Source organism: Triplophysa rosa, linkage group LG22 (genome assembly GCF_024868665.1).
Source record: "Triplophysa rosa linkage group LG22, Trosa_1v2, whole genome shotgun sequence".
NCBI lineage: Eukaryota > Metazoa > Chordata > Actinopteri > Cypriniformes > Nemacheilidae > Triplophysa > Triplophysa rosa.
The window spans coordinates 16,907,289-16,930,879 of NC_079911.1; the positions used below are offsets into that span (position 1 = coordinate 16,907,289).

General features: G+C 38.6%; 5 protein-coding genes across 5 annotated transcripts; 4 read left to right on the plus strand and 1 right to left on the minus strand.

Annotated features, from left to right (window-relative positions):
• The first annotated feature begins 165 nt into the window (after positions 1-165).
• stt3a (STT3 oligosaccharyltransferase complex catalytic subunit A) lies at positions 166-6,077 on the plus strand. The gene is made up of 18 exons (XM_057321060.1): positions 166-247; positions 933-1,055; positions 1,147-1,207; positions 1,298-1,419; positions 1,622-1,767; positions 1,867-1,957; positions 2,307-2,413; positions 2,529-2,693; positions 2,847-3,027; positions 3,540-3,695; positions 3,782-3,873; positions 4,030-4,185; positions 4,434-4,622; positions 4,725-4,841; positions 4,924-5,026; positions 5,131-5,319; positions 5,504-5,619; positions 5,714-6,077. The coding sequence occupies exons 2-18, from the start codon at positions 968-970 to the stop codon at positions 5,750-5,752; spliced, it is 2,118 nt and encodes a 705-aa protein (XP_057177043.1). The 5' UTR covers positions 166-247; positions 933-967; the 3' UTR covers positions 5,753-6,077.
• Positions 6,078-6,552: 475 nt separating this feature from the next.
• Positions 6,553-11,128, plus strand: foxred1 (FAD-dependent oxidoreductase domain containing 1). Its single transcript, XM_057321062.1, has 11 exons — positions 6,553-6,724; positions 7,083-7,303; positions 7,420-7,530; positions 7,723-7,841; positions 8,622-8,716; positions 8,795-8,896; positions 9,037-9,113; positions 9,246-9,406; positions 9,485-9,614; positions 9,685-9,789; positions 10,027-11,128. The coding sequence occupies exons 1-11, from the start codon at positions 6,613-6,615 to the stop codon at positions 10,279-10,281; spliced, it is 1,488 nt and encodes a 495-aa protein (XP_057177045.1). The 5' UTR covers positions 6,553-6,612; the 3' UTR covers positions 10,282-11,128.
• On the minus strand, positions 11,105-14,961 carry cry5 (cryptochrome circadian regulator 5). The gene is made up of 11 exons (XM_057321061.1): positions 14,860-14,961; positions 14,075-14,295; positions 13,695-13,889; positions 13,505-13,623; positions 13,254-13,408; positions 13,021-13,161; positions 12,222-12,389; positions 11,986-12,126; positions 11,752-11,903; positions 11,329-11,549; positions 11,105-11,217 (listed from the first exon to the last, which is right to left on the minus strand). The coding sequence occupies exons 2-11, from the start codon at positions 14,287-14,289 to the stop codon at positions 11,165-11,167; spliced, it is 1,560 nt and encodes a 519-aa protein (XP_057177044.1). The 5' UTR covers positions 14,290-14,295; positions 14,860-14,961; the 3' UTR covers positions 11,105-11,164.
• A 126-nt stretch (positions 14,962-15,087) lies between these two features.
• Positions 15,088-17,450, plus strand: dcps (decapping enzyme, scavenger). Its single transcript, XM_057321431.1, has 6 exons — positions 15,088-15,267; positions 15,416-15,566; positions 15,788-15,933; positions 16,049-16,162; positions 16,242-16,352; positions 16,700-17,450. The coding sequence occupies exons 1-6, from the start codon at positions 15,100-15,102 to the stop codon at positions 16,805-16,807; spliced, it is 798 nt and encodes a 265-aa protein (XP_057177414.1). The 5' UTR covers positions 15,088-15,099; the 3' UTR covers positions 16,808-17,450.
• A 1,417-nt stretch (positions 17,451-18,867) lies between these two features.
• On the plus strand, positions 18,868-23,026 carry kcnj1b (potassium inwardly rectifying channel subfamily J member 1b). Its single transcript, XM_057321451.1, has 2 exons — positions 18,868-19,105; positions 19,958-23,026. The coding sequence occupies exon 2, from the start codon at positions 19,965-19,967 to the stop codon at positions 20,874-20,876; it is 912 nt and encodes a 303-aa protein (XP_057177434.1). The 5' UTR covers positions 18,868-19,105; positions 19,958-19,964; the 3' UTR covers positions 20,877-23,026.
• Positions 23,027-23,591: the final 565 nt, after the last annotated feature.

A 23,591-nucleotide genomic window follows, 5' to 3' on the forward strand; every position in this document is an offset into this window, starting at 1 on the left:
GTGTGAACTTCAGAGTGCTGACGGGCTCTCTCTACCTTTGGGACACGTCATATCTAAAGCGCCATGCGGAACTCGACACACTTGAGCGACAGCTCAACGACCAATCAGAAAATATATTTTGTGTCGATCCCTGACGCTGAGCCAATAAGCATCCTCTCCACGTGGATAGGCGGGGCCTAACGGCGAGAGGGTTGTGTGAGAGAGTGCGTAAGGGCTGGAGTGAGTGAACCGCCGATGAATAAGACTGGTAATTTCAAACATTTGTCACTTAAACGTAATCATTTATCGCATCTGTCAGAGCCTATCATCTTTGTATTTATTTATGTAAAATGCATAATGTATGTGAATTGTATAAAGTAGCTTGCGGAGATGTGTCATGTTAGCTAACTGCTAAGTGGCTAATAGAGAGACAGTAGTTTTAATAGTTTATTATTATTAACAGCTTATCAGAATAAACACTGTGTTAATGTGCATATCAAGCCAATATTTACTCTTTAAGGGTCCCCATCGTATGCTTTTATACATTCATTGTAAATTACAGTCAGTGATAGTGATTTTTTTCCTGGTTTAATGGAGATCTAACACTGTTACAGGTTGTGTAAAGATAAAACTGCTTTACCTGATATTAAATACTTTATTTGTATTAAGAGTATATGAAAGATTGCATAACATTAAAAAAGAATGAAGTTGTAAGATAATGTGAACAATTTGTTACTAAATTTATTCTGGCATCAAAAAGTAAACAGATATACTTGACTGTTTTCCAACTTGTCTTTTACTATTTGAGATAAACACTCCGTGTATGCTGCTATTCTTTTAAGACTTCTGCTATGGTTAGCTGTCATCTGCAAACTGACGTTTTTGAGACTGTCATTCATCAGTCCTGACAATTAAAAATCGTATTTTCTTTGATACGTATTGTTTCTTGTCAGGTATCATAAGTTAGTCCTGCCTCCCGTGTGTTAAGATGACCAAGATGGGCTTCCTGCGTCTGTCCTATGAGAAACAGGACACCCTGCTGAAGCTGCTCATTCTGTCTATGGCAGCCGTCCTGTGTAAGTGATTGCAGATCTCTCTACATCCCTCTCGTTGGTCCTGTATGTCCATCAATGTCTTATTCTGCTTTTTTGGTCATTTTCTTTCCAGCATTCTCCACCAGACTGTTCTCTGTCCTGCGGTTTGAAAGCGTCATCCATGAGTTTGATCCGTGAGTACGGCTTTGGGCACTAGTGCGATTGTTGCACTAGCGTTCAAGCGATAGGTTGTTAATCGTTTGATCTTGATTTCTTAATTGCAGGTATTTTAACTACCGGACCACTCGCTTTCTGACAGAAGAGGGCTTCTACAAGTTTCACAACTGGTTTGATGATCGTGCTTGGTATCCACTTGGGAGGATTATCGGAGGCACCATTTATCCAGGTACAGTTAAGTGTTGCTGGTTTCCAAATTTAAAGACAAGAACATAAGGATACAAATGTTTTAAGATGCTTAGAGTTCTTGAGCAAAGTAACAAACCCCAGTAATCAGACTCATCATTTTCCCATAGTGATGATAAAGTTGTTCAAAAAAGATTTCTTTGTGAAAAGAAAGTGGGGTCATGTGTATTTCATGGTTTCTGCAGGGTTGATGATCACGTCTGCGGCTTTATATCACGTGCTGCATTTCTTCCACATCACCATCGACATCCGCAACGTGTGCGTGTTCCTCGCCCCTCTCTTCTCCTCCTTCACTGCTATTGTCACATACCACTTCACCAAAGAACTCAAGGTGACAAAAACCCCATTCCTCATCAAGGCCTCCTGCTTACTGTTTATGTGGCCAACAGTATTCGAATCTACCTTAAATAACACTGTTTGCTCATTTAAGGATGCGGGAGCAGGACTTCTGGCTGCCGCCATGATCGCAGTTGTCCCTGGATACATTTCCCGTTCTGTGGCAGGGTCATACGATAATGAAGGTATCGTTTTTGTCTCAGAAATATGTTTTTTGCTTTAATTTGTGTGTATACTATTTATATACTGTATATATATATATATGAAGAGTTTGGTTCCAAAATGAAATAACTTAAGTTTTTTTATTATGTTTTTATTGTGTTTGTTAGCTGTACTTTTTGAGTTATTATGGCTTAAATCAAAACAAACCAACTGCAGTTTGATTGATATTAATCGGAATGAACGATTAAAAAACATGATTTAAATTTATGAGAGTTATCTCATTTTGGAACCAAACTCTTCATATATATATATATATATAAATAGTAGCTTGTGTTGGCTCTTAGTAATACATTTTACTTTTATAATATGAAGGTATCGCCATTTTCTGTATGCTCCTGACATACTACATGTGGATCAAGGCAGTGAAATCTGGGTCTGTCTATTGGTCATCTATGTGCGCACTGGCTTATTTTTACATGGTGAGCAGTGTTTAAGACGCAGGCGTGTTCTTGTGCCATTATAAAACAGGAATTGCACAATTTTAAAACCATGCTTTTTTTAATAATAACGCCATAACTGTGTGTGTGGTGGCAGGTGTCCTCTTGGGGTGGTTACGTGTTTCTGATTAACCTCATTCCCCTCCACGTGCTGGTGCTGATGCTCACCGGCCGCTTCTCTCATCGGATCTATGTGGCATACTGCACCGTTTACTGCCTGGGCACCGTCCTCTCCATGCAGATCTCCTTCGTTGGATTCCAGGTGAGACATTAAACAACAACTTTAGCCTTCAGTTAAGAACAGCACCAAGTCAACACAAACACAATAAAGCTTTTTCAAGGAACGGTTTTAGAAGTTATTTGTCATGGTCTTGAGATTGATTTAAGTCCGTCATCTATTTCTTTTCCATCGTAGCCTGTCCAATCCTCCGAGCACATGGCTGCTTTTGGAGTGTTTGGCCTGTGTCAGATTCACGCCTTTGTCGATTACCTGCGGAGCAAACTGAACACTCAGCAGTTTGAGGTGATGTTCAAGAGCGTCATCTCGCTGGTCGGCATCATTCTGCTCTCAGTGGGTGCGGTTCTCATGTTGACAGGTGAGAGGACACGCCCCTACATACCTGCTAACTGTTTGTGATTGAACACACAACCTTTTATTGAGATTCAATGCTCGATAGAGGCCTGGTGTTCATACATTTTTGTTGGTTTGTATTCAGCACAATAATGTAGGACTCTCATGCTATTAAACCAGGATAGAACTATTGATTCTGAAAATCTGCTAGCTACAGTAGCCACAAAGTATAAATCAAAGGATTATTACATGACAGTAAAGTGAATAAGGGATTATGTACATTATGTTAGACACATTACACCATTTCTTACCAGATAAATGGACATGAAATATTCATCTGCACAGTAAAACGAGTTACAGTATATAGGATGTTGGTTGCCTTGTACCACATTCATAATTTTGCGGTTTAGCTGTGATTATGCAATTAAGACAAAATGTTGATTTCTAATATTGAATTTCAAATATTGAAGTAATGAAGTTTGTAATGAATAATTGGCTCAAACATGTACATTAAAAGTTGCATATTGGCTCATTTAGGGAAAATCTCCCCTTGGACCGGACGTTTTTACTCTCTGCTGGATCCGTCGTATGCCAAGAACAACATCCCCATCATAGCCTCTGTGTCTGAGCATCAGCCCACCACCTGGTCCTCATACTATTTTGACCTGCAGCTGCTGGTTTTCATGTTCCCAGGTACCACATGTGGTCACCAGTTTAAACTGCTTTTGCAAATGCAGTTCATCAGATCGTGTTAACGTTGGTTGCTCTTGTTTATCCAGTTGGCTTGTATTACTGCTTTAACAACTTGTCGGACGCTACGATTTTCATCATCATGTACGGCGTCACCAGCATGTACTTCTCAGCTGTGATGGTAAAATGTTTACTCCTACTACAGATTACTTAAGTTTAATTGTCAATTAAGTGAAAAATATAAGTTGTTTTTAGTAATATGCCTTCTATGTCTGTTGTAGCCTCTAGTTTAGAGAGAGCTTGTGACCTTTGACCTTGGTTTATCTGTTGCGCTCAGGTGCGTCTCATGTTGGTTCTGGCTCCCGTCATGTGCATCCTGTCTGGCATTGGCGTCTCTCAGGTTCTCACCACCTACATGAAGAACCTGGACGTCAGCCGACCAGACAAGAAAACCAAGAAGCAGCAGGACTTAACCTATCCCATCAAGAATGAAGTGAGACTGAGTCGGTGAACAGTATTTACGCTTTAGACGTTGAAAATGTGGTGCTCACGTGAATAATGCAGGTTCAAGTCGGCCCTGCAATATGCCTGATTCATCTTACCTATTTTTAACTTTATTTTACTCAATCATTTTACCAATTGTTCAGTTAAACTTTTACTTGCATCTATTTAGGTTCATGATCTCAATTATTGACCACCTTCATGGGTTAATTTTGTTATCTCTCTCTGATTGGTCCATAGGTGGCGAGCGGGATGATTCTGGTCATGTCTTTCTTCCTCATCACATACACTTTCCACTCCACCTGGGTGACCAGTGAAGCATACTCCTCCCCCTCCATTGTGTTGTCTGCCCGTGGGGGCGACGGCAGCCGCATCATCTTTGATGACTTCAGAGAGGCTTATTATTGGCTCAGACACAACACACCAGAGGTCAGTTCCTGTCTGGGACACAATCTTTTGACTTCCTGTCATTTAGACCAGTTAGTCATAACACGTTTGTTTGTTTGTTTGTTTGTTTGTTTGTGTGTTCAGGATGCTAAAGTCATGTCATGGTGGGATTATGGGTATCAAATAACAGCGATGGCCAATCGAACGATTCTAGTGGACAACAACACTTGGAATAACACACACATATCCAGAGTTGGCCAAGTAAGTATGCAAGTTTATTCAAACGGTGCTATTTATAATCCTACCTTTAGGCTTTTAGTAATGTTTTTTTATGTCTTTGTAGGCTATGGCATCAACAGAGGAGAAGGCCTATGAGATTATGCGAGAGCTGGATGTTAGCTACGTGCTGGTGATCTTTGGCGGTCTGACTGGATATTCCTCTGATGGTACGGTCTATGACTGATAACAGTTGATTAGAATCATTACTGTAGCTTCTGGATTAATTGTTAAACGTGAAAAATGTAAATATGCCTTGTATTTGTTTGTTAAGACATAAACAAGTTCCTGTGGATGGTTCGTATCGGGGGCAGCACAGATACAGGAAAGCACATTAAAGAACACGATTACTACACACCCACTGGAGAGTTCCGTGTGGACCGCGAGGGGTCGCCCGTCCTGCTCAACTGCCTTATGTACAAGATGTGCTACTATCGCTTCGGCCAGGTCTACACCGAGGCCAGTAAGTGTCTCCAAGGATTTTTATAATAACTAATCTCAGTGTTTTTCATTGTATATCATGAGTCTTTTGGAAGTATGCCACAAGATAAAAGGTTTGCAATTATTTCATGTTAAGCGCCGCTAACAAAAGTTCTTGAGAACTCATCAGACAAAGTTTTAAATGATATATTTCATTTTATTCCCAGAACGTCCTCCTGGTTACGACAGAGTTCGTAACGCTGAGATTGGCAACAAGGAATTTGAGCTGGATGTGCTGGAGGAAGCCTATACTACAGAGCACTGGCTTGTGAGGATATACAAGGTGAACACACCTGTAGAATTTTAACCGGTATTGCATGCTGCAGGAATTAAAATCGTAATATTTACTATACTATACTATATATTTGTCTCTGCAGGTCAAAGACCTCGACAATCGTGGCCTATCAAGAACGTAAAACCCAGAAACTCAAAATCCTCAACCCCCCTTCTACATCGCACAGCACTGAAAGTTTGCGGCCCCCACCCCATGATCTGAAGAGAAAAGCTGAATACTTTTTATACTTTTGTTGTAATTGCTGAAAGAGATTTTGTTTCGTACTTTTCTTTTTAAAATTTGATTTACAAAAGTGATGTTTTGTCTGTACTGGGGGCAGAATGTGTCAAAAGATTTTCTGCGAAGGTGACGTATGGTGAGAATATGTGTTAAAAATCGTGTCTGCAATCAGCTGGCCAGAAAACTTTGATTTGTCTTTATATGGGTGAATAAAGGAGTGACTGGGATTCAACTGGTGCACGTGTGCTCACATTTCATCGCCTTGAAATTATAAGGTTTTATCTGCATTCTAAGCAGTTTTGACATAACATTTTTGCATTTCATTTGACTTTGTAGATAAAGCCATTTTTGTTTTCTGAAAAAGTCCCAAAATGTACACATCGTAGAGAAAAAAACATCACATAATGTAAATAAGTTGTAGAAGCAAGTAGAAATAAGAATATGTGAGGAAAAATGGCAGATAGAAGCTTAACGATTTTGCCACTTATATTTGCAACAAATCACATTTAAAAATAAAAAAATCCCACGTATATATAGTATAGTTTACACTAAAATGTCATTTTTGTACAATAAAACCAAAAAGAAAAACACTGTCACCTCCTACTGACCGCAAGCGCAACAGCAGCCGCGTCGGTATGGATCTCCAGTGACGTCATTTTGAGCATGCGCGGTCGTGTCCGCAGACAGACACTATTGGTACAGTGTGTCAGACGGGAAGGTGATTGGAGTATTTTAGCTCTGCCTACATGACCGTCAACAGCAATGGCTACGTGGCGCAAACTGCTCGTATCCGCCTGTGCTTTCAGAGCGCGCAATGCGACCTGCAGGACTTTTAAAACTAGCAGCAGGGGAGCAGAAAAAGACATCTTTAATGGTGAGATGACCTGCTGACAGATTTAAACACCGCTCTTATTGTGTGCGCATAACAAACGCGAGACGGTAAACTTGACAAACACTCGTGCAAGCCCTCATGCTCTTGATTGAAGATGAAGATTCCTACTATTGCTTCAGCTGAGGTCATAAATATTAAAATTAATATCACGGTCGACTAATTAAAATTCATGACATAGCCAATCCTATTGTAGGATTCTCTAGGTAACTAACGCCCACCTGATTTTCAGCTGAAGAGTGAAGCAACATCTCAACGCGTAGTTATTAATATTGACAAGCCAAACCTTCGCAAGAGTATGCTAGCTAAATATGCATTTTTACGTGATTGTGACTCTATGCAGATCTGGAATCACAGTTCCGGGCGTTCCGCGAGAAAGCGGCCACAGCGATGCCCGGCAGTGACTGGAACCCGTTTGAATTGACCGCCGGGCTGCCCCCAGAAAGGGCTGATATTGTGATAGTGGGAGGTGGGGTGGTGGGCTGGTCCATCGCATACTGGCTGAAGAGGAAAGAGAAAGCAAGGGATGCTCTGAGGGTCGTTGTGGTGGAGAAAGACCCTTCTGTAAGTTTTATCGAGGGCACTGGGTGGATGTGCTGCCTTCTACAACATTTCGCTTGGCTGACTTGAAAACATTATGCAAATAATGCTGTTTGTTATGTTTTATTGTGTTTCTGTAGTATACTCAGGCTTCCACCGTGCTGTCCTGTGGTGGTATCCGACAGCAGTTCTCTCTTAAAGAAAACATCCTTCTCTCTTTGGCTTCTGCTGATTTCTTGAAGAACATTAATGTAATGTTGCATGTTTGTCCTGACTCAATGATTCATAAAATTGTTATAGGCTTGCTTATTACAATCACGTAAAATAGATTTGTACAGCAGCAAAGAACTGTGTTATTACTCAGTCGTAATATTTTAGGTAGTTTAAGGATTTAGGAATTGTGGTGATTGTACATATGTCTTGTGTCTGTTAAAATCCCACAGGATCATCTGGGAATGTTAAATGAAGATCCGGTTGATCTACAGTTTAATCATTCAGGATATCTCTTCCTTGCCAGTGACAAGTCAGCTCATATCATGGAGGAGAATTACAGGACTCAAAGGTAATTCAATCTTGCGGTTAGAGGTTTTACTACAAATAATCATTATCCATCAGTAAAATATTAAAAACTTTTTTAAGCAACATTGATGTTTATGGCAAGAGCTCTTTTGCCAAATTTTATAAATGAATGAAAAACAAATAAACAATAAAAAATAAGAATATGCCAAATGTAAAAAATGAATGAAAAACAATAAATAAAATTAAATATGAATATGCCAAATTTGATAAATTAATGAAAAACAAATAAATAAAATACATAATGAATAAAAAGTTTAGTAATTAGTTTAATGTTTGCATTTAAATTTTAAAGCCACATTTCTTGATAGAAAATACTTACCCTACAGATTTGAGGTATAGTCTGTTAAAGAAATAGGTAACACTTTACAAGGTTGTCTTTGTTAACATTATAGTAAATACATTAACTGTCAAACTAACAATAGTTTATTTGTCAGCATTTGTTAGTCTTCGATAATGTTAGTCAATGTCAATACAATTGTTCATGCTAGTTCAGCATGCATTAAGGTTAACAGATTTGATTTAAAAAAATGTAGAAATGACCATGAACTAATAATGAACAATACTTCTATAGCATTTATTAATTTTAGTTGATGTTAGTTAATGTTATGCATTAACTAGTGTTAACTAACACAACCTTATTGTTAAGTGTTGCCAAGAAATCAATATTGCATTTCTGTTCAAAAATAAACTCCCATCACAAAGTTAAAGATTTATAACGGATAAACAAGGATCATGTTTTTAACCTTCCTCATTGAATGTTTAGAGAAGTTGGTGCTAAGGTTGCCCTCCTGTCGCCATCACAGCTGAAAGAGCGTTTCCCCTGGATAAACACAGACGGTGTTGCTCTGGCCTCTCTCGGTTAGTGACTGTTTGTCAGTGCATCTCACACTCTTTCTGTAAGTTCATTACTAAGTGATGTATTTTATCTTCATCCAGGGTTAGAAAATGAGGGCTGGTTTGATCCCTGGTCTCTCCTGAATGCTCTCAGACGAAAGGTCATGTCTATGGGAGTCTATCAGTGCTTTGGAGAAGTCACAGGTTTGCATTTAGAATAAAAAAAATTGGTCATAATTGACCAAATTATTTAGCAGACTAGTATAACCATTCTACTGTGTTTTACTGTTTTAACTATTGCTTTATGTAAATGTCACTAGCATTTTTCATGAATGTCATTTCAGGATTTCGATGCTCCGCAAGCACAGCGGAAGCTAAAGACGGAGACATTTTTAATGTCAAACGTATCAAATATGTTAATGTAAGTCTGTATGCCTTTTTCAAATACCTCAAACAAAATTTTTTCAGTCAGATTGCCCTAAAGTTAAACTGCAGAGTATTATTATTAGTAGTAGTAGTAGTAGTAGTGAACTGTTCTTGTGTGATGTTTTAGGTACAAATGCCCAACAGTTTGGAGTATCAGCCGGTGGAGTGTGCAGTTGTAGTCAACGCAGCAGGTGCAAACTCAGGAAAGATCGCCGAGATGCTCGGCATCGGTCTCGGCCCGCAACAGTCTATATCTGGTATTCCATTCCCCGTGGAGCCCAGAAAGAGGTTATTGTACACACATTTTGTTTTTCTTGAATAAATGATTTACTGTATATCATACTGACTGCAAATCATCTTTTTCAGATTTGTTTATGTGGTACATTGTCCTGATGGACCAGGCTTGGAGACTCCGTTTCTGATCGACTATTCAGGGGTTTACTGCAGACGAGAGGGACTTGGAGGAAATTACATCACAGGAATGTCACCAGAGGAAGTATGGGCCCAATTTTAAACGGATCCGATCTCAAAATTATTTTGTTATGTTCATTCTGTACTTTTTCTAGGCAGAAGAACCAGATATCAGTAACCTTGATGTGGACCACGAGTTCTTTCAAGAGAAAGTTTGGCCTCGACTGGCCCACCGTTTACCAGCATTTGAGAGTCTAAAGGTGAAATTTATCATTTGAAAGGGGTGTTTTTTACTTTAAAAGGCGAATCGCTAACCTTACAAACATTTGAATCTTTAACCCTAAAGTCTATAAATGATCAGTCAGAATACCAGAAGTAAGGGCTTAACATTAAAAATACACGTTCAGTGGGAAACCATAAAGTTTTAGTGTATCTAGCCTCTCAGCTCCAATGAATCCTTTGTTACACTCCGTCTCACATTTATGGATTTTTGTCAGGTTTCAAGCGCGTGGGCTGGTTTTTACGACTACAACACCTTTGACCAGAACGGCATTATAGGACTGCATCCTCTGGTGACCAACATGTACTTTGCCACAGGCTTCAGTGGTCATGGTCTACAGCAGTCCCCTTCAGTCGGCCGTGCCGTGGCAGAGCTGATTGTGGACGGATGCTATAAGACCATCGACCTCAGTGCCTTTGATGTTAAACGGATTCTGCTGCAGGAACCAATACTGGAAAGAAACATTGTGTGAGGAGCAGAGAAACATTCGAGAAGACCGTTATGTGTCTGAAGGATGGTACCATTTGATATGATCATGTCATCGATGTTGTTTTACAGAGACTTGCATTATGTACAATATAGGAGTTATAATCATTACTGTGATTTCATCATACTGTGCAACAAATGAGACAAAGTTAAAGGTCAGGGAATTCATTTGCACTATTTGCTAATGTTCATATATGCAATGGCATTCAGTACATAAATCACAGAAACAAGGGGTTATTCAGGTTTTTATTTGTAATTTGTTTTAGATATTTACACTCACATGATTGTTTTGGAAATGAATACCAAAGATAATCATGAACTTGAATTGGATGAAATTTAATGTGTATCTGTTTAATCTTGACAAATCTGCAGTATCTTATTTTAATATGTTTATGCGAGTACACTTGAATTTTCACTATTCAAATATATTAAAGATAGTTGTACTGCATATTTTACAGGGATCTAAACTATTCACTTTTTAACAAGAAACACCCATGTCAAGCAAATTTGCCAAGTTAAATATTTAACATTCTGTAAAATTACTTTAACTGGTTAGTCACTTTAATAAGCAATAGAACATCTGTCTTAATTTTTTTGTTTGTTTTAAAATCCCAAACATCTATGCTAGACATTTAAACGGCACATATTTACTTTAACTATTTGCTTCCACCTTCAGAATATACTTGTATATAACCAGCTTTCAGTAATGCAGTACAATAAAAACAATCCAATATTGATTATTATTACAAAAAAAATGTAAAATAATAAATGTAAAAAGTCTTTAAACCGTATGTATCAATGTTATAAAAGAAGAGTACAAAGGACAATATTTGACCCACAAATAATGAAATCTGTTCAGTCTGGTGATTTTATCTTTTTGCCTTCTTTTCAAACATGTCCTTAATACGTTCATTCGCTTTACCTAGAGAGAGAGAGAGAGAGAACACAAATCAAAATCTTAATATCTATTTGACTCAAGTTAAATATAATATCAAAAAAATCTATCTACATCTCAGCATTTTATCTTAATTACCTTTTGTCTTTGTTTTGTCATCCTGATCTTCTGGAGAGCGCTTCGCATATGCTGCCTTCATTCTCTGAATATTCTTTTTATGTACGACTTCATGCTCCACGATAGGACGAGGATAATCTTTTCCCACAATGCACCCTGCTCTTTCCTGAACGCTCCGAGGAGCCTTCCAGGGTTCATATATGTACTCGGCTGGAAATTTCTTCAGCACTGGAAGATATTTCCTGGATGACGCAAAAACAGAATTGAGACAGAATTTAGTAATGCATGTTAGTAGCAAATTAGTTGACACTTCAATCCAAAGCTGATTTTCCTCACAAGGTTCAAACTGACAAAGTAACCACCCCAACCACTTGGACCCACACCACTTTCCACCCCCATTTAAAAACTTTTGATACCAAAACAGAATCTGAAACAGAAAATTACTTGATGTAATCTCCATATTTATCCGTTTTCTTTCCAAAGGTGATAGGAGAGTAAACCCTGAAGTACTGATGAAAAAACGCGCTGGCTGAGAGCCACTGCCAGTTTCCGGCATTTAACGACCAATCAGCATCCAGCAGTAACTCTTCAAACACCTGCAAACACAGCAGACGAATGAAAAATGAATCCACAGTATTAAAAGATACATATTCATATTCCATGGTTTTTGGCACACACCTTCTGGCCCTCCTCCCAATTTATCCACAAGTCTCCTCGAGTCAGGAAACATGCAACCGCATGCCGCGCCAGGTGATGGATCCATCCCTCCTGTCGCAGCTGTGTCATGATGGCGTCAATGAAAGGGAACCCTGTGCGGGCCTGAATTTACAAACATCTTTAATTCTCAACAAATCTGTTTAAAATGTTACTACATACAATAAAGATGAGCTCAATTATAAATCTAATCCCATTACCTCCCTCCATGCCGCCAGGTGCTCAGGATTATCGTCCCAGTCCACCTGGACGCAGTGAGAGTTGCCTTCCATCTTGTTGAAGTTTGGGATCCCGACAGCTGCGGTGTAGAAGAACTCTCTCCAGAGCATTTGTCCGTGCAGAGACACCAGAGGATCAGAGTGCTTTTTCTGCAACAGGTGCTCTATGTTAAAGGGGTCATATGGAGCGAAAACGTGTTTTTCTGTGTTATAAATTGACACGTAAAATTGCAAAAATGAAAGTGTCGGAACGAAAAATGCATTCTATCTAAAAGCGAATGCTCACCCAGACCTGCCTGAAACGTCTAGTGTAACCACACCCCCACAAATCTAAGTCAGTTCGTGGTACGAGTTGACTAAGACCGCCCAAATGTATACACAAGTAAGGTGGGCGTACCTGTCAGTACAATTGCTTTGGAACCTGATGTTCCAAATATGGTAAGAGGCGTTACATTTCTGTCACACGCTTGCAGTATTCGACCATTCACTACGCACTGGTTAACTGGCCAATCGTAGCACACCTCGCTTTTCAGAGCCATGAGCTTTGTTAAAAATCTGTGCATTTCAGAGAGGCGGGGCAATGAGGAGATACAAACATGCACAGTATGTGGAAAATACAGCGTTTTTGAACCTTAAATCGTGTACACGCATTGCATTACAACTAAAACAAACCATAATATTCGTTTTAGCCGTGTCATACGACCCCTTTAAAAACCACAACAGGCTTCTAACAAACTGCAGCATGTATTGGATCCATTAATGTATAAGACGTCTGTCATACCCCTCTGTACACATCCGTGAGCCTCCACCAGAAGGTGCGTGCAGATAAACAGCCAAATCGGACGTAGGGACTCAGGACGGTAGTGCTGGGGATTAAAGCGTTGGGGGACGTCTGTGGTTTTTCAAAGCTGCAAACCCAACCCTGCAATTTAATGTATTGAATATCTTAATTTCTTCTGTTATCTGAGGAATTGTCCATAGCTCAAATGAATGTCTGCATTTTGGGGTATCTACCGTTCTCTGCATGTGCTCATCCAGCCTGCGCAGAGCTTCTGTCTCACCCCCTGGAAACAGATCTGGTCCTAAACATGATGTGTCCAACCCAAGATCTTCAAGAGTTGGAATCCCAAACTCCTCCTCATGGTTCTTAGAAAATGGCGTGAACACATCTTCCCCAGAGAGACACGTTACACATACGAGACATTAGCAACCATCCAACTTTTTTATATCATGGTGTCTTTAAAGATGTTTGGAACAAGAGATACCCTTCACGTCCTCTTCGGTTGGAGCAGGAACAGGTTTTTTGGGTGACCCGAGGTTTCTGACCACAGTCTGGAACCGAACGTAAGTCAATGGAGGCTTTCCGTTGTTCTCGTCGATAATCCTGTTTGAAAATGCGATTGAGTGTTTTCCATTTAACCAGCGGAATATGATTTACACATTAAAATACGCTACCTGTCAATGTTGTAGAGGGTGTGGGATATCTTTGAAATAACTTCCACACGGTGTTCCTCGGCTAACTTCATGACCTCGTTGTCTCTGCTCTGACTGTACGGTTCTGTATCAACTTCAAAAGTCAAGCGCGTGATCTTCCATTTCTCAAAGAACTTTGGGAGGATGTCTGTGGGTGTCCCTCTGAGAACAAAGAGCCTAAGGGAACAATGAACATTAGCAAATATCAACAAAAAATATCACTGGAAACACAGCTTCATGACGATAAACACCAGTCCTGTAATTTTCTCGTTGTACCTCCATAAAAATTGTGACCTTCGGTAACCTCTACCTCAAACAATGCCCCATCTTCAGTTGTTTCTTCTAATAATATTTTCTGTTACCTGGAGTTGAGTTTCCTCAGACTGGAATCGAGGTCTTTGAGCGCTTCGATCAGAAATCTCCATCGGTTAATGCCGATTCGGGTGTTGTTGGGGTACCAGGGGTCCAGCAGGAACAGTGGGTAGATGTGTCTACAGTCCTTCAAGGCAGCGATAAGAGCAGGGTTGTCATGCAAACGCAAGCCCTTGCGGAACCAGTGAATGCAGTTATGGCTCATGGTCACCTGTGGAATTAAAAGGCAAAGAAAATATGAACAAAATTCCCTTCAAAGGAAATTTAAGTTTGTTTATTATACATAATTAATATCAGCAATGAAAAAGGCAAGAAAATACAACTTCTGTCAATGTATTGTTCATGTATAAATATTAATTTATACAGTAAATCAGCACTGTAACAATAGTCTTCTTTTAAAAATTCGAAGATGAAAATCTAATGTATAGCCTATATGGCGGGTATTGATACTTCTGGTCCGCTTGTTTTGTTTTATTTATAAAAAATATTTAATTTTGTTCCTTGTCAAAGAAACTATTATTATAATAATTTAGTTATAAATATTACTAACATTGTTTTGTTCTTTTTAAAAAACGGAGTTTACAGCACTTTATGCAGCTAACGTATCTTTTGGTGCGAATACATTGTTTATTCCGCATGTGCATGCATGTCTGCCATAACGTTGCATGTCTGATCATTTAAAGTCTTTCCTGTCACATTTCTCGGACATTTTTGCTATAAAACTAAACACTCGCTCGCTATTTCAATACAAGCAATAAATAACAATAATACTTACGAATTTTATGATTACGTGAGCTCCGTCTTGGGTTTTGTAACATCAGTTTCACGAATGTTACAAAAGATGTGTAATTCAACTCCACGTGAGTGACGCCATCAGCCAATGAGAGTCTGTTTATAAGCCCCGACTCTCCTAAACTAGCCAATCAAGACGCACTCGGTGACACATGCGCAGTTTGCCTTATTTCCGTGTTTATGAAGCAGTAAGCTCTGATTGGTTTATTCAGCTGGGTGAATAATGGCGGACTGCGGGAACGGCACCGCAGCGAAAAAACTCAAAACGCACACCGACAATGAGTGCAAAGATACCGGCGAATTTTTATCCGACAGTCCCGTGTCTGGTTTTGAGATCACCCGAATTCTGCGCGACTCTGCGCGGGAGAAAAACATTTTTATTCATGGAAAGGTGCGTTGGAGGAGAGAGATCAGATCGTGCACTGTGCACGAATCAATGCGTTTGGATTTAATAGTATTGACATATTAATTGAGTGCATGCATTATTATTTCATTTAGAAAAATTATTCAGTTAAATTTAAGGTAGGTTTTCTTTATAGGTGAAAGATCAGGATGCTGTTGTGATTTTGGAGAAGACCCCCATCAGACAGGACACACTCACTGAGTTACTAAAGAGCAGTGAACTCAAACTGGAGATGAGGAATGATGTGTACAGCACATACCAGCTACATGCACCTGCCCACCTGAACCGTATGATCGCAACACATAAGACATCATTTCACCAAACTAACTCTGCTGGAAAACCATAACAATTTGAATGGTTTTCATTAGAAATACCTTTATGGACCATAAGCTCTTTACAATTAAAATCACTATAACATTACTTTATGAAGTGTGTTTTGGGCCTTGGGGAGAGACATATCAATGTGGTTGCTGTTTTTATAAGGGATCACGTATTTGCATATCAACAGAAATCAAGACAACAGTGGTGTGCCCTGCGACAGAGAAGCATGTCAAGAAATACTTGCATCAGGAGATTTTTCTGGTTGAAGAATCTGGGGAGGATTATCGAACCATCACCCTGCCGTACATCAGCAAGCAGAGCTTCAGTGTACAGGTGAGACTTCACCTCCTGTCGTACTTGAATTTGAAGTTTTTACAGAGAATACATTTAGCCCTTAACTGTTTTTTTTAGGTTTATTATTAAATCCACGATCTCATTTTGATTTCAGTGGGTGTACAACATCTTGGAGAAGAAAGCAGAGGCGGATCAGATTATTTATGAAGATCCAGACCCCGATACTGGTTTTGTCCTATTGCCAGATTTTAAATGGGATCAAAAGCAGGTGATTTTAAGGAATTTGTAGTGATGTTTTGTTTAATGGTGAATAAAAGGCCAGTAGACTAACTGTTTCTTCTCTCCAGAAAGAAGACTTGTATCTGATTGCCATCGTCCACCGGAGGGACATCAAAAGTTTGAGGGATCTTACATCGGAGCACCTGCCATTACTCACAAACATTCGCAGCAAAGGAGAGGTGAGGACAGTAGATCATGCTGTACTGTTAACAAAGTACATTCAGAAAGTTTAGGTCCAGTAGTTGACCAGTTTGAGCTAGACACGTCAAATAATTTTGTTGTCCAGCAGGTGTCACTGTTGCTTTGAGTATTTAAACTAAAGGGATGTTGTATTTCGACTTCGCAGTTTACTTGCAAATGCACACAAAGGTTTTGGTTTGATGCTTAATGCCGTATATGCTACAGCTGTGATGCTTAAACAGAAGGCGTGGTTTAAAAATACCAGTAAAAAGACAATTACGTTTTTTTTTTGTAGTATGACTGTATGACTGTATGAATCAAGTTCTGATCTTGTCTGTATTCACAGGACACCATTCAGAAGCGATTCAGTGTCCCCTCCAGCAAACTGCGGGTGTATTTGCACTATCAGCCCTCGTACTATCACCTCCACGTCCACTTCACCTCACTGGACTAAGAAGCTCCAGGCTGTGGGGTGGAACGGGCTCACCTGCTTTCTGATGTCATCCAGAACTTGCAGGCAGATTCTAGTTACTATCCCAACCGCAGCATGACTTTCCCTCTGCGTACTGATGACGGTCTGCTCCTCAAGTTCAAAGAGGCTGGAAAGCTCTAAACTGACCACTGATCTCTTTCTTGCTTTCGTTAAAAAAAAATGCCATGTAATCACATCTACTTTGAGAAATAAGATTCTCAAAGTTGTTTTGTGAAGTCGATTTTATCAAAAAGAGAAATGTAATTGTGATTGTTTGCATTTGTATTAAAGTATTGATTCGTTTTTTAAATCGCAGACTTCTCTTCATGCTGTGGGCAGAACTTAAATTCATAACCTCAAATTGCGGTTACACTTTTTGCACCTGTTTGTGGTGCACTATGAAAATTCATTTGAAAGGAAAACCGGGGCCGTTGGTGCCTCTCTGTTTAATTCCTTCTGCGTTTAGGGTCCTTTTGAATAGATCTGCCTGTGATTGACAGAACCGCGGGTAGCAGTGAAATGACATCCCTGTTGTTTTTTAGTTTTTGACAAAAAAATGGAAAATAAACTAATATAGACAATTAATAAAACACATGGCAACATAAACATGAAATTATTGGAAATTGAAAGCTTGTGACTTCTCATCTATTCTCATTCATGGTTGTTTGCCACTAGTTTCACTTTCCTTCCCATCGAATATGTTCATTTAATTCGGTTCTCATTACGTATCTCCTGTCATGTGTTTGGAAACAGGGTTCAATATTTAGAAAGAATTTCAGAGAAGAATTGAAAACACTATGGGCCGGTTTCATAGACGAGGCTTAGCCTAAGCCATAGGACTATGCCTTAGTTAATTTTGGCTATTTAAGTCACTTTTATTAAAATGCCTTCGAATAAAACATTACTGATGTGCATCTTGAGACAAAACAAAGGCACTGACATATTTTAACATATGTCAGGGCAAGTTATTTTCAGTTAAGACGGCTCAAAATTCACTTTAGTCAAGGACTAGAGAGTTTATAAATGTTCTCATTGAGGCTCTCCAGAACAATTACGTAATTGCACTTAGTTTCAGACCCAAGTTTGCATCTCTCAATGGCCATAGATCAACCTGTTCTGTTCTACAACACAGAAAATAGTTCAATAAAACTTTAATAGCATAAAAAGTGCCATTACATTTCGAGCGCATTGATTAAGCGGTAATGAAGTTCTGCAACATGACTTTGATCTATTTATGAATTACGCTAAAGTTCAATATGCCGGAGGGAGACTGACTCAGGGTGAGAACTTGTTTGGCCACCAGCCACAGGGCCTTGGCCAACAGCCAGTTTGACCCTCCATTTAGAACTAAGTTTGATTCTAATATATTAATGAAATCACTATATTAAATTGAATGAAGCATTAGGTCTAGTTCGCATTACAATCCCCGGCTGCTTCCAAAGTTTTCCAAAGTCTTCAAGTGGACCATGATCTTCTCAACGTGAGTTTCACTGCTGATGACCAATCACTGACCTAATAAAGTGGCCCATGACTGATTGGGATCTGGGCTTGGGTTTTCAGTTCATATATCTAAAATTATCACTGTGATGCGGGCAGGTAGACATGTGGTTTGACAGCATTTTCTAATCTGTGTGTTTCAGAGGAAGCTGGTGTGGGAACATTTGATATTCGTCCGTCTATACAATTTCAGTATCTCTTGACATCTCATCTGTGTGATGACATAATGTCATCATTCTTGATCACTCCAATCGTGATTTTGAGACGAAAGAGGTGGAAATAAGGAAGGCGTGCACTTTTCACATCATTTCATTGAAATGCAAATGCAGAGATGTAGGGTGTCGGGGGGGCTGGGGGGACCAGGGCAATGCGATTCAACCATGTTGTTCTCAGCAAACCTTTTGAGTTTCCATGGTTACAACCAGCGAGGTGCTCTTTGACTGAAGTTTTTCTCTTTTCATGTGGGGTTCTCTTGGCCAAATAGCAGCTGTTTGGAAACGTGCGGTTGACTTATGAGTTCTCATTGCAAAGCAAACATTCAATGCTATTGCTTTGTGGTTTGCATTGGCATGTCGATGTGTGAGAACTACATCTGATTAGTTTTGGAAACATATTTAAGATGTCTGTTGCTTTCTGTTGAGTGTAAACTGTGGCATGTGCCTGGGATTAGAACATTTCATTGAGGATTTTAGGTGCGCCCTGATGCTTGCGTGTTTAGAAGGAAAACTTCATGGCCTGAACTTTTATCGGCGCTGAAGTTTGTTGGAGGTTTTCAGTTTGCAGGTATGGAAAGTAAAACTTTTTTCACAATTATAGTCAAGGAACGCAACCTTTTGTTTATTTGTGTGATTTACTTTGTTTGGGTAGGATTAGGTTTTTTATGTAGCAGTAAATTCAATGTATTTATCATTAGTTACCTCCAGGGGTTTAGATTTTTAAGCTGCATTGAATTTTAATGTGCTTTTTTTACTCAAGCATTAGAAAATTATTTCTTAAAGAGACATTCAAGTGTTTTAAAATTATTTGTGTCAAATGTGAAATAATGATCCTAGTTCATTTGAAATTATTTGAAGTTTTATTTTTAAGTTTTAGTATAAATTGTTTTATAGTTTATTCCTTAGCAAAAAATAAGTTTATTCAAGTGTGCCATAAGTATACTTCAAAAAAAAGTTTACATTTAGTCTAGTTTTTATGTACTTTTTAGAAATATACTTTATGCATTTTTCTGAACAATCTAGTTGTAACCTAGTTGTGTAGTCTAAATCTACAATTTTAACACTTAAAAGTTCACTTTTATACACTAAAAAGTGGATAAATTTAGTCCAAAATAGCATTAAAAGTGCACTTACATATACACTAGTACTTACTACATAATAAAGTATAATTAAAAACATACCTGAACTTTGCTTAATAGTTCATAAAACAAATTTAAAGTATACTTATTTTTTTGTAAAAAAAAAAGTGTATTATAATAGTAGAAAAAACTATTTGACTGTTTTTAGATTTTTTAAAATTAATTTAATATAAATAATTAAAAACGTATACGTTTTAAGTATATTGAATAATAATTAGTATAATTAATAATAATAAATATAAAAAATGATAATGTGCAACATTTTGTTTTTCTTCTGCAAGCTGAAATATGTTCCAGTTCATACAGAAACGGATTCACAATCACCTGGTGGAACGTAAAATTCGAAGAGCCCGTCTGGTTACCAAGGATGGCCATTGTAACATTAAATTTGGTAGCCCTGAATATCCCAACCACTTTGCTTTCCTCATGGACTTCTGGACCACGTTTGTTGAAATCCGCTGGTGTTTTGTGATTGTTTTCTTCGTAGCAGCCTTCACCGGAAGCTGGTTCATTTTCGGTTTACTCTGGTATTCACTTGCTAAAAGTAACGGAGACTTAATCCAGAGTTCATCAGAATCTTACCAGATGAAATGCATTGAGAACATTAACAGTCTCACTACGGCCTTCCTGTACTCTATAGAGACCCAGACAACCATTGGTTACGGAGGTCGTGCTCTCACGGGTCACTGCCCGGGCACGGTCGCACTGTTAATCATCCAGTCCCTCGTGGGCGCTATAATAAACTGCTTCATGTGCGGACTCATTCTCGCGAAGATCTCTCTTCCAAAAAGAAGAGCGAAAACAGTCACCTTCAGCGAAACAGCAGTCATCAATCTGTGGAAGGGAAATCTGTGTCTCCAGATACGAGTGGCCAACCTGAGAAAGACCCTTCTTATTGGCAGCCAGATTTATGGGAAGCTCCTGCAGACCACCATCACTCCAGAGGGCGAGACCATCATATTAGACCAGGTGAACGTTGACTTTTTGGTGAATGCCGGGAAGGACAATCTCTTCTTTGTTTGTCCTCTTACGCTGTACCATGTGATCGACAAGTCCAGTCCGTTTTCAGAAATGGCTGCAGATGTTCTTCAACAGCAGGACTTCGAGTTGGTGGTCTTCTTGGAGGGTACGGCCGAATCCACCAGATTGTCCTGTCAGGTGAGGACCTCCTACCTTCCACGGGAGATCCAGTGGGGTTAAGGCTTCCTGCCCGTCATTTCTCGCACCAAAAGTGGAAAGTATCGCGTCGACCTGTCCAACTTCTCCAAAACGGAGCCGGCGGATACGCCACACTGCGCTTCTTGTTTCCAAAATGAACATAATAAGGAACTCATCCTCCATCAGCACACACATGAAGGCATTGATAATCTGGGATTTTATGTTATTGACCTTCAAGATTGTGGTGAGAAAGGGGACTGAGCAAGACTTGTGTCGGTTAAACATCCCTGCAGCGTGTCACATTAAATCATTCTGATCTGTGAAAGTTAGACATTTGAAGAAAAGGCAACAACTTGATATTCCACTCAAATGTGTTCATACGACAAATAATCTGGATTTGGGTAAATTTGATGAGAAATGTTTGAGTTTATTTTGAGATCTTCAATAATACTGACTTTTTAGTGCAGATTTGGCAAATCTGAGCTCAGTTTGTGACATTGTTGAGATGTCTTTTGAAACTCTAATGGAGACATTTGTAAAAATTCTTGGTATTTTTGTCAGGAGAAATATCTGAGGTGACTTAAAAGCAAACGTTTCCAATTGCTCTCATTTTGTCTCATTCATGTATCAGATAAATGATTGAGAAGAGATATTAAAGAGATCTCATCTATAATTTTTCTTTCTTGTGGTTGAAGTTAGGAAAGGCTTACTATCTCAGAAAATGTTGTTAAAAACGCCAAATGGGTCTAATGTGACTTCCGATTCCTGCTCATGTGAAATGTCTGGTAATATCAGAGACTCAATGCATTTATATTACATAGCCTGTTTAAAGGGGTCATATGGCGCGAACACGTGTTTTTCTGTGTCATTGGTGTGTTATAAGTTGCCCATGCATGTATTAGACACGTAAATTTGCAAAAATTAAAGTGTCAGAACAAAAGATGCATTCTATCTAAAAGCGAATGCTCACCCAGACCTGCCTGAAACGCCTCGTGTAACCACACCCCCACAAATCTATGTCAGTTCGTGGTATGATTTGACTAAGACCACCCAAATGTATACGCAAGTAAGGTGGGCGTACCTGTCAGTACAATTGCTTTGGAACCTGATGTTCCAAATATGGTAAGAGGCGTTACATTTCCGTCACACGCTTGCAGTATTCGACCAATCACTATGCACTGGTTAACTGGCCAATCATAGCACACCTCGCTTTTCAGAGCGTTGAGCTTCGTAAAAAATCTGCGGGTTTTAGAGAGGCGGAGCAAAGAGGAGATACAAACATGCACGGTATGTGGAAAATACAGCGTTTTTGAACCTTAAATCGTGTATACACATTGCATTACAACTAAAACAAACGATAATATTCATTTTAGCCGTGTCATATGACCCCTTTAAAGTTCTACCTATCTTTTTATTCTGTTTCATAAAACACTTAAATCATTGGAGAACAGTTTTGAAAACGTCATTAGTGTAAATTATTTAAGTGCTCTTTGATTGCAGCCTGCTGAGTGCACATAGGAGGATTAGAATGGAAGCCAAATTAGATTAGAGTGAAGCATAACAGTATGTAGACTCCCTTATCTATTGTTTTACTAAATTATGCATTTGATAACAAAATTTGTATTAAGAGACTTTCTAAAATGTCATGAGATTTTTTTGCTAATTACATCGTAAACATTTCAATGTGACGATTAAAAGGATTGACCTATAGAAGCACTACCAAATGGCTTTTAGTGGGCCGTGACATTTTAAAGAGGCAGAAAGCCACCAACTAGAAAGCTTTGAGTCTACATGTCAGTTATTTAAATCTTTATTTACCAGTGAATCATTTTAGAAGGTTCTCAGATTTTACAAATATATGGTTTTAGGAATATATTTTATTTAAAAATATATAGTATCAGTTTTAGATGACAAGGTGGCAAAACACTACCCAATTTTGTCTGTATTTAATTTAATCTATGTCATATTTTTTACCCAAACTTTCTACCTTGTTTGGTTAGCAAGATATGTGTGTCAATTAACCTCACATTTACAGGAAGGAAACGTAAAAAAAAGGTTTAAGGTTGCTGTCTGGTGTACTATTTGTTTGGTTTTGGCATTGTTTTTATCCTGTTACCCATGAGCCTATCAAGATATGACACGTATCGAGAAATTGTAATTAAGCTGTCATGCTTTTCAAAATAACATTGAAGTAAAGGTTTTATACTAAAAAGGAATCTTTTTTATTTGTTTGTAAAGAAGATACAAAATACCAAGTAAACAACAAGAAAATCTTAATAACATTCCAAGAAGTCCAAATAGCAGCATAACAAAAATAAACAAAATAAACATAAATGAGAAAAATTATCACAAAAAGAGATACAAAAAATAAAAAATAAATACAATACAGTACGGGGGCTTAATCACCATAAAATACCTTCAAAAGATTACATAGTTTGAGGGCTTTTTTTATGATGCATGAGTTTTAAAGATTTGAAGAAGATCATTAAATCTTTCTGAAAAGGTAAGAAAGTGGGGGGTTATTAAAGAATCTCCATTTATGAATAAAGTAGACTAATTGGCCAAAGTCACAAAATTTGACATCACAATTCCGACAGGTATTATCCGACAAGTGAGGTATTACATATTTCAAAATTAACCAAGCATAGAGTATTTTTTTGAGAATTTGCATAAATTTACATTTGCAGATGCAAAGCGACTTACAGTGCATTATACTGTACATTTATTTCTATTTATGTGCAATCCCTGAGATCGAAC

What these genes read in the sequence shown, in the direction of transcription:
- stt3a (XM_057321060.1), top strand. Translation starts at nt 968, where the DNA reads ATGACCAAGATGGGCTTCCTGCGTCTGTCCTATGAGAAACAGGACACC. An exon ending in GTCTATGGCAGCCGTCCTGT is followed by an intron (nt 1,056 to 1,146) that starts GTAAGTGATTGC and finishes TTTTCTTTCCAG; the next exon opens with CATTCTCCACCAGACTGTTC. An exon ending in GGCTTGTGAGGATATACAAG is followed by an intron (nt 5,620 to 5,713) that starts GTGAACACACCT and finishes TTGTCTCTGCAG; the next exon opens with GTCAAAGACCTCGACAATCG.
- dcps (XM_057321431.1), top strand. Translation starts at nt 15,100, where the DNA reads ATGGCGGACTGCGGGAACGGCACCGCAGCGAAAAAACTCAAAACGCAC. An exon ending in TGCACCTGCCCACCTGAACC is followed by an intron (nt 15,567 to 15,787) that starts GTATGATCGCAA and finishes GCATATCAACAG; the next exon opens with AAATCAAGACAACAGTGGTG. An exon ending in ACATTCGCAGCAAAGGAGAG is followed by an intron (nt 16,353 to 16,699) that starts GTGAGGACAGTA and finishes CTGTATTCACAG; the next exon opens with GACACCATTCAGAAGCGATT.
- cry5 (XM_057321061.1), bottom strand. Translation starts at nt 14,289, where the DNA reads ATGAGCCATAACTGCATTCACTGGTTCCGCAAGGGCTTGCGTTTGCAT. An exon ending in CTGAGGAAACTCAACTCCAG is followed by an intron (nt 13,890 to 14,074) that starts GTAACAGAAAAT and finishes TTGTTCCCTTAG; the next exon opens with GCTCTTTGTTCTCAGAGGGA. An exon ending in ATTGGGAGGAGGGCCAGAAG is followed by an intron (nt 11,904 to 11,985) that starts GTGTGTGCCAAA and finishes CTGTGTTTGCAG; the next exon opens with GTGTTTGAAGAGTTACTGCT.
- foxred1 (XM_057321062.1), top strand. Translation starts at nt 6,613, where the DNA reads ATGGCTACGTGGCGCAAACTGCTCGTATCCGCCTGTGCTTTCAGAGCG. An exon ending in TGGTGGAGAAAGACCCTTCT is followed by an intron (nt 7,304 to 7,419) that starts GTAAGTTTTATC and finishes GTGTTTCTGTAG; the next exon opens with TATACTCAGGCTTCCACCGT. An exon ending in AACGTATCAAATATGTTAAT is followed by an intron (nt 9,114 to 9,245) that starts GTAAGTCTGTAT and finishes GTGATGTTTTAG; the next exon opens with GTACAAATGCCCAACAGTTT.
- kcnj1b (XM_057321451.1), top strand. Translation starts at nt 19,965, where the DNA reads ATGTTCCAGTTCATACAGAAACGGATTCACAATCACCTGGTGGAACGT.